The sequence below is a fragment of the Nematolebias whitei genome, chromosome 1 (assembly GCF_014905685.2).
Source record: "Nematolebias whitei isolate Nwh7 chromosome 1, NemWhi1, whole genome shotgun sequence".
Classification (NCBI taxonomy): domain Eukaryota; kingdom Metazoa; phylum Chordata; class Actinopteri; order Cyprinodontiformes; family Rivulidae; genus Nematolebias; species Nematolebias whitei.
The window spans coordinates 7,573,387-7,583,102 of record NC_056498.1 but is presented as its reverse complement, the minus strand read 5'-3'; the positions used below and the strand labels follow the sequence as shown (position 1 = coordinate 7,583,102).

At 43.2% G+C, this 9,716-nt stretch overlaps 1 protein-coding gene across 1 annotated transcript in view; it reads right to left on the bottom strand.

Annotated features, from left to right (window-relative positions):
- mllt3 (MLLT3 super elongation complex subunit) overlaps positions 1–9,716 on the bottom strand; it is a 152,106-nt gene that overhangs the window by 25,612 nt on the left and 116,778 nt on the right. Inside the window, exon 7 of the mRNA XM_037681625.1 lies at positions 60–129. Coding sequence (XP_037537553.1) covers positions 60–129 — 70 coding nt within the window. The remainder of the gene's footprint in view (positions 1–59; positions 130–9,716) is intronic.

Sequence of the window (9,716 nt, the reverse complement as noted above, 5' to 3'; positions counted from 1 at the left end):
GTGTGTGTGTGTGTGTGTGTGTGTGTGTGTGTGTGTGTGTGTGTGTGCATGTATGTTACCTTGGCGTTTGTGATGTGTGGGAGCAAAGCCTGAACTGGAGCTGGAACTGGCAGGACTGGGCTGTTCAGACTGAGGAGAAAAATGAAAAAAAGTCAAAAAAAGATGATTTGAAAATTTAAAAATCTACACATTTAATTAATTTAATACCAATAAAAAAATTACCAACAGGTGTATGGATCCCATTAAGTTTGGAGATCATAGCTGATCATATTTAATGTCAGTGTCTATAAAAGTACTGGCTTACAGACGTCATTTTGCTCCAGTTGACACAAACTAAGGAAATGAGCTTCAAGACTTTTTTCATCAGTTCCATTATTGTTTCATTGTTGAGCTCAAAGCTGTAGATTGAAGCTGCTCAGGACTAAGACTGAAGGACGTCAGCCTGAACAGTCAGGTCAGAGATATTACAGTTCTCATCTCTCATGATTAACCCTCCGAAGGTTCTTTAACTTCATGGCCATAAGTATTCTTTATGAGATTTTGGAAACAAGTGTTGACTACAGCCATTTCCATTCTCTTGGCAATTTTTTTTGGGGGGAGGTGAGATGGAGTAGAAGCAGGGCAGCCGACCCAGGACCTGAAAGTCCCAGGCTTGATCCCCAGCCATTCCCACATGTCATGGTGTCTCTGAGCAAGACACCTAATCCCCAATTGCTCCCCGGGCGCTTACATAGCTGCCCACTGCTCCACCTGGTTGTATCCCAGGTGTGATGGGTTAAATGCAGAGAACTAATTTCACCAGTATATGGGAACATACAATGGTGACAACACATAGCACTTATTATTATTATTATTATTAATAATAATAATAATAAAATCCACCACTATCTGTCTTTCCTGGTTTCTTTCCTTGACACCAAACCTACCCATCACTTCCTCATCCCCTCTGTTTCCTTCACCAACATGTCCATTCAGGTCTGCTCAGATCACCACTCTTTCCTCCCTGGGAATGCTCTCTATCATTTCATCCAGATCCTTCCAAAATGTATCTTTCTCCTCCACATCACATTCAACCTGTGGAGCATAACCACTGACAATGTTTAGCATCAGACCTTCTACTTCTATCTTCAGACACATCACCCTATCTGACACTCTTTTCACATCTACTACATTCTGGGCAATCCCAGGTATCCGCCAATTCCAAAAAGCAGAAACCCTGTTATCATATATCCAATTTTGTATACATCTTCTAGGTCCTCAACGGACAATACAGACAGATACATCATATTCCTTTCACCCCAGGAATCCATGACATATCCAGCTGCGTGTGTCCCTTCAGGGCATGAGGTTTCTCCTGCACCCTGTCTCCTTGTCGAGAAAATGTTATCAATTGTGTTGAGAGACCAGTTGACCAGATCCATCATTTACGAATCGAAAGACGTGTAAAGAGAGGCTCTGATACACAGGACAAACAGCAAAAGCAGAAGGAAGGCAGGAGAGGGAAGAAGATTATTAACCTTTTATTTAAACAGGCAAATCCCATTGAGATCACAGACCTCTTTTGCAAGGGAGGCCTGGACCTGAAGGCAGTCTAACATACATATTTTTGATCTGTGGGAGGAAACAGGAATACCCATAGAAAACACACGCAAGCATGAGAAGAACATGCAAACTCCACACAGAAAGACCCCAGGTCCAACAGGGGATTGAACCCAGGACCTTTGTTCTGTGAGGCAACAGTGCTAACCACTGAGCCGTCGTGCTGCCAGAGCGACCATCTTTGTTGAGGGCGTGTCAGAAAAAAAAGTCTATAAATATAAAGTCCACATCTGACAGCATTGTTCTCCATACTCATTCCATGCACTTTACCTGTAAATAATTGGTAGTAATTTTGTATTTTGTACTTCTGGTTAGTTGCCAACTGAATTTCATTGGCTCAGAATCAGAATCAGAATAAGCTTTATTATCGTTATACCAAGATACAATGAGCATATGTCCGCACAGTCGTCCGAAAGATGGGCGGAGTGCACAATGACAATAAAAAGTTTAATCTAATCCTCACTTATTTTTCAAGTTATCATTCTTACAACATGCACAGATGGAAGGTATTTCCAATTTCCCTCCATTCCATGATGAGGGACAAAAATATGTGAACAAATGTAGAATGAGGCAGCAAACTACCAAAAATGCAAAACGTTCAGTCAGTCTGATTCGTTTTTCAAGTCACTGTACACCTTTATGAATGTTTGATTTTGTTTACATCTCCTCACTGCTGACAGTGTGTTGTACAGCCTGGTTTCAAGATGTGTGACTAACTGAGATCATGTGGAGACCTGTGTGTTGGTCTGAAGTGGGTTGAAATGGACCTGGAGCCACATTTACAACGAGCTTAGCTTCTGTAAATCTCAGCTGTCTGAGAAGACAAAGTGAAGAGATGCGACCTCAAGCAGAAACATGAGAGAGGAAGAGAGGAGTGAGAACAAAAGGCTTCAGTGGTTGTACCTCCTGCCAACAAACAACATCCAGCTGGTCTGTTGGTTTATGGGACAGCTTCTTCAGCGTGTCATAAATCTCCCCACCACTCCTTTTTAAGCCTTTTGTCCTGCTACACTTCAAACCACCAATGCAGCCCTCTTTAAAGGCTATAAATAGGCTACTGTCAGAGTTAGGCCTCGACTTCTTCCACAGTTTGGATTTCCAAAAAGAAATGCCAGTAAAAGAACAACATGCAGCGTGGTTTCCATACACAACTGTGTTGGTTGTTGTGACTACATTCACAAACCTTTCTGCTCTTGCAGCAGCTGGCCAAAAATGTTTTTTTCTAAATGATTGTTAGAGTATTGAAAACTTTCTGATAGATAAATTTAGATTTTTAAAGAAGACATTTAAGGTTTGATTTAAAACAAGGGGGTAAAAGAAAGAAAAACAAGTACACCGATGTCCCCTGTCACTGAACGATTTGAATAGTGAATGTTTGTAGTTTTCAAGATGAGTGTTTTTCTGGACTGGAACTGAACAGGGAATGTAAGTAAGCCTTAATGCTTTTAGTGCAAGATATTCAAGTGGGCAGAAGTTACACTGTGGCGAAGATCAGAGGTAGGTGGGGTTTTTTTCTTGTCCAAGGCAGTGCAGAGTGACGGATCCTGGAGAGAGGAGGGAGACATTTTATCCTATCCACCAGCAGTTGCAATGGTGGAGCCAGTGGGTGACTAATGGTGACTTTGGCCCCCATAGATTAATCTTCAGACACCAAGGGCCACTCCACTAATTTAAGGAAACTATCAGTGTATCGGCTCAGAGTGAGGGAAACGGAGTGTTACTTCCGTAGTTTGTTAGCAAGCGCATCCGTATTGCATGCAGCTAGCTTAGCACTACATCGGTGCCGGCCATTGTCGATGGGGGTGGGTGTTTGGTAAGCAGTGTGATCAGTTCTGTTGACAGGGCGGGGTGCTCTGCTTGTAAAATGGAAGAAGGCCATATAAAATAATTTTATTTGGGAAAATTATGAAAAACTAAAATGCAACATTGCCAGTTTGAAAACATTGATTAAAAATAAAATAAAAGCCTATCATTATTTGAAGGAATCCACATAATTTGCTGCCGTCAGTGCCAACCTTTAGTTAAACGTTTAGAGTCAAGATTTACAGGATCAGAGACAGCAGTAGAGCTAGGGCTAAACACAACTTCAGTCTTCTGATCATTAAAAATCTGACAATCATCAGCATGACAATGAAATGAAAGACCATGTTTCCTCAGGATAGATCCCAAAGGGAGCAAATAGTGTGAAAACAAAAGGGATCCAAGAATTGAGCCCTGTGGGACCCCGCAGGAAAGAGGCCCTGACGCAGACACGCTATTTCCAACTGTAGTGAGTCACGTGAGATACGTGTCACTTGTTGTATGACAAATATATGGATATATATTTATGCATACTTTTCACGAGTTCTTCATTTTTCTGACTGTAAATGCCGTGCATTGAATTTAACACAAAATGTAACGAGAGACGTTATTATCTTTGACCCATCAAATGAATGGAATCATTTATTTTCAGAATCAAAGTTTAACATCAAACATTTACATTAATTTGGCAAAATATGAAAATAATAACAGACAGTTTCACAGAAAATGAACTTCAAATCACTCGGCGGTGATTTGAGGACTTTGCTTCAGATATTTCTAAAAATATCTGTACTGATTTATGAGAGAGAAGAGTTTAAGATGAAAGGAGATTATCTTACAGAGAACTATGTGAGGGAATTTAATCTGTTTGACCAGAAGTTGCACGCTCCCATCAGGTATCTCAGCTTTGCCCACGGTACACTTGGTCGAAGAAGAAGTCTTTACCTGGTTTGACGATAGATCAGCTCAGTAAGAGTCCTTCAGACTGTTTCAGCGCCTCCGTTGAGAGCAGCTAAAAATCCTCGGAGAGTCGTGCGTGGTTAGCTCAAAACAGAATTATAATCCCAAACGTCTCTGGTTCTTCATAACTCCAAACTCTTCATAACTCTTGGACTCTTCATTGCTCTGAAGCTTTCAGAACCGGCTGCACTCTCGATCTTGGAACTCTCACATTCTCCAGAACTCTCTCAGAACCGGGAAGTTTTCACATTTTAAATGAGTTTACTTCCGGGTTTACTTAGAGCTTTCTGATTCGTGGATGGACCAGAAAGAGGAGTGGTTTTGACGTAAGGTGTTTATCAACAGTCGAGGTCAGAGAATGAAATCTGTTTTCACGTACAGAGAGATTATTGCAGAAGCAGCAGACTTCGTGGAGTCAACTCTTGGTAATCTTCTGAAAAAGTTTAAACATGACATTTCTTCTTCAGTAAACATTTAGCTGACCGAAGCCTCAACTTTCACACACTTACGACTTGACTCATTTCAGACAGAAAATCAAGGAATGCTTATTCAGGTGATTTCTTCTCTGAATGAGGGATAAAAATCATTACTTACTGTTTATGTAAAATAAAAATGAGTAGTTCTTTTCAACCTGTAAGAATTGAGTGAAACTAACACAATTGATTATCAAAACATTTGTAAAACAGTAATGATTATAGAGGATTGTCTTTTCTGCTTGATTAATTCAAGAAAGAAAGTCATCAGATGGCCCAGACTAATTCAGATCAATGAAACTAACAGTCTCTGTCCATCTGGTAGATTTGAGGTCATCTGGTTCACTACAGTCCCCCCTTTGGAAATCATCACCTGTCCATGGGGATGAATTCCAACCGTGAACTTAGACCTTCAAATGTCCTTGAGCTTGATGTAATCCAGCAAGGAAGACCAAAGTCAGAAGTAATCCAGCAAGGAAACAAAGTCAAGGTAATTCCACAATGTTCTTGGTATTCCATTGTGTTGATTATAATTCCATATCGTCTCGATAATCCCATTGTAGCAATGCTTTAACCCCTTGGAAACAGAGTCTGTAATCCATTGGAAAAAGTCATATAATCCACAACGGTAAATCCACAGCGATTGGAAGTGTTGATTAATCAGCATACAGAGGGGTACCCTTGGATTGAACTGAAGAAGCGGCCACTGGATGAAGAGTTGAGACCAACGTCAGGATTGCAGGTCGCCTCCAGCGAAGGTTGTCTCCAGCGACGTCCAGCCTGTGCCGTTCTGGTTCAATGTGTCATGCAATTATGTGGTTTAAGGTGGGCTTATGAAGGGGATTTTACATAAGGCCTTAAACTATATGCATCTGGTGTGTAAGCTATTATGGTTGGGAACAGCTACAACTACCAGTTAAGGGGTGGAGAATGCTGATAAAGGGGTACTACAGGGGTTTATGCCTATAGAAAAGTGTTCCAAACTATTTTTCCATTTCTAACTTGGTTTAAGTTAGCTTTACATGGTAAAGTATAGTTTGGTGTAATTGTCTGTTGTCTTATAGACGAACGACTTGAGATTGGGTGTTTGGTTTTCCCATAAATGTTTTGGAAGTCTATGGCGAGACTTATCAAAAAGAATTAGCTATCCCCCCGAATAGAATTGTTCGAGTAGGTTCGGCTTAAGCGTTGTGAGTTCAATGTAGATTATGGTACTCAAGGTAGCAATAATATACATTGACTCCGCAAAGATTGCAATTTAGTGAATGAACTGCATGTTGGCATGGTTAAAGGCTTCTTAGTCTCTAACTTAACTACACACAAGATTCATTCTTACCTCAGAAACAACCAAAATCAACTAAACAACGTTCCAACACCGACAAGAGTAGTGACTAAGCATCTAGAAACATCGTTTCACAGCTTATCCTCACCCTGGTTGCCAGATTTCAGTCACGCTGTCCCGTCTTATCAAGGGTAGGTCCTGTGAGTTTAAACTATGGTTAAGTTTATTATCCATTAGTTATCTTCTACAGGGATGACCCTTGTTCCCACGAGGTCTGATTTTGTGATGTCTTTGTCTCCTAAGGAGTTATTGCACGCCTTGTGTTGTTTAACCTGGTTACGGTGTACCCATTTAACAGTTGGCTCTTTTTGGCCTTTACTGATTTTTATCTGGTAGATAATTGGAGACACTTTGTCGGTTATCAGATGGGGTCCAGTCCATCTGGGCATCAGCTTACGGGCGAGAGTTCCGGTCCCGGACTCTACTCTCCCAGTTTTGGGTGCAAACGTGTAGTACCAGACCCTGTCTCCCACTTGGAGTTCCTCGTAAGAGGCCTTTTGGTCGTAGTACGCTTTGCGTCCTTCAGCTGATTTTTCCAGGTTTTTCTGTGCGAAAGCAAAAGTGTTCTTAAGATGTCTTTCCAAGTCTTTCATGTATTGTTGTGTGGTGTAGGCTGTTGCCATGGCAGCATCGCCTGGTTGGTACAACAGGTGCAGAGGGAGAGTCATTTGTCGACCCGTCATCATCTCGAAAGGAGCGATGCCAGTCGACGTGTGTGGAGTGGCCCTTATGGCCATGAGGACCAGAGGGAGTTTCACGTCCCAGTCCTTGTGGTTTGCGGCTACGTATTTTTTCAAAATACTCACCACCGTCCTATTTGCTCTCTCAACCTGGCCTGAAGCCTGTGGGTGGTAGCCAATATGGAAGTTGGCTTTGACGCCTAGCGTCTTCCACAGTTCCTTCATTACTTCACCTGTGAAGTGTGTACCTTGGTCCGAGTTCACCCTAAGGGGAAGTCCAAACCTTGAAAATACATGATTCATTAATAACATAGCAGTGGTTTGTGCTGTGTCATTAGGGGCTGGTAGACATTCTACCCATTTGGTAAACGCGCAGGTTACCGTGAGAAAATATTTATTTCCTCTAGAGGTCTTAGTGAGTGGTCCGACCCAGTCAATCTGGAGGTCCGACCATGGAAATGCAATGCCTCTACTATGCAGTGGTGCTCTGTGAAGTGGTCTGGATGGTTGAAACTGGCCACAGATCAGGCACCCTTTTATGTAGTCCTTGACATCCTTTTTCATTCCAGGCCAATAAGCAATTTGTTTTAATGCTTTCAGCGTGGCATTGTCACCCTTATGTCCTGCGGACGGAAGGTCATGTGCATGGACTAACATCACCCCCCTGTGGTCATGGGGGACCACGAACACAGGTGAGGACGTCCGTCCATGAGCGAAAGTTAGGATGCCTTTAAGTAGTTTTAGCTGTTTGCGCAGCTGAAAGAGGACTTTGAGGTCTGGATTGGAATCCAGTTCGTCTTTCGATGGAGTGTATTTGTCTGGGTCAGTCAGATACAGCATCATCGAGTTAATTGCAGGATCCAACTTCTGAAGTTGGATGATGTCTGGGTCAGTCAGCATTGGGCGCACAGAAACTGTGTTATCAGCAGGTTTAGCTGCAGCTTGTGCGCGTGTGACTGCCATTACCTCAGTTGTAGCTTGTGACGACTGAGTGTTGAGTAGCCAGGAGGGGTCGAAGGACCACGTGGGTCCGTCAACGGCTCCTTCTTTGGCTAGGAGGTCTGCAAGGTCATTGTAGTGCTTGTCATCGCCTGGGACTCTAGAGTGTCCTGGAACTTTCTTCCAGAAGATCTGTAGATCATGTGATGTCACTAAGTGATCACATGTCATGAAAAGCTCTTTGTGTTTTACCACCTTTTTGTTGCTTGTGAGAAAACCGTTCTGTTTCCACAGAGCGAGATGACACAAGAAACTAAGTCGAGCATAGTTAGAGTCAGTGCAGATGACTAGCGTCTGGATGGAGCGTTCTACTGCCATCTGTAGGCCTATTAGGATTGCAGCTATCTCAGCGTACTGAGAAGACTGAGAGCCTAATTTATAGCCAAATGTGACCTGTTCTTGGTCCTGGAGGAGAACTCCTCCAACACCTGCTTTGCAGATTGTCTCGTGGTGGAATGAGCATCCATCCACGTACATTGTTGCCATATCTTTGCAGATATTGCTATCAAAGAAGTGGTGATTTGGGTCCTCAGCAGCTGAGGGTTTGCTCACAACCGGCTGTTGGGTGGCTGGTACATCCTGTGTACATTCTTGGCAGATTGCCAAATCAGTGCCCAAGTGCGACTTCTTATTTTGACCGTAGCGGATGTCTAGGTTAAAACTTTGAAGTGCCATAAGCCATGTTGCAACGCGTGAGTTTGTCACCACACCATCTCTGATGCGTTGGCTGTTCAGAAACGTTACTGGCTGGTGTTGTGTCTCAACAATAATCCTCTGTCCACCAATATAGCAGGAGAAATGTTTCACTGCCCACACAGTGGTCAATAGAGCCTTCTCACAGTCTGAATACCGTAATTCAGGGCCTGCCATTGTTTTGCTGGCGTAGGCCACAACACGCCTGTCTTTGTCGTGTATTTGGTACAGACCTGCACTCATGCAGTAAGTTGAGAAGCCCACTTCCAAGTAGAACTCTTTGTTGTAGTCTGGGTAGACTAGACATGGGGCTAGCTTGAGCCTGTCTTTGAGAGCGTTCATTGCCTGCTGTTGTGTATCAGTCCAGACAAAAGGAACGTCTTTCTTTAAGAGTTCAGTTAGTGGTTTTGCGAGATCCGCATAATGCTCTATGAACTGGCGAGAGTAGTTACACACTCCCAAGAAACTTTGTAGTTCTTTGAGATTGGTTGGGACTTTGAGGTTGTCTAGGCCTTGGGTGCGAGTCAACTGTGGTTGTACTCCGTCTGGACCTACTAAGAGGCCAACATAGTCCACTTTGGTTCTGCACCACTGGCACTTTGACAGTGAGATTTTAGCACCAGCAGTTGTTAGCTGATTTAGGACGTGGTCGATCTCAGCCAAATGGGAGTCCAGTGTTGGCTGCCTCAAAAGGATGTCGTCCACGTAGATCAGTGTCCCACGCTCGTGGGCGTCTGGACATGCTTTGTTCAAAAAGATGTTGAACTCTGCAGGTGAGTTAGCGTAGCCAAAGGGACACCTGGTAAAGGTGTATTGTCGGCTGCCAAAAGTGAAAGCTAGTTTGTGTTGATCCTCGGCGCGCACAGGGATGGTCCAAAAACCAGAGGCGACGTCGAGGGTCGAGAAGTACTTACCATCGGTGACCTTTGGCAGTTCCTGATGGAGCTGAGTCATTGGCCACCTGGATAAAGGTACTTGTTTATTTAGCTTCCTGTAGTCTATGGTAAGTCTCCACTTACCATTTGGTTTTAAAACTGGCCATAGAGGCGCAGAGTAGGTGCTATTACATTGTCTGATTATACCTTTGACCAAAAGGTCATCAATGATCTCCTGGACAGGCTGGTGTGCCGCCAGAGGGATCTTGTATTGTCTGACAAATGTTGGCGGTGC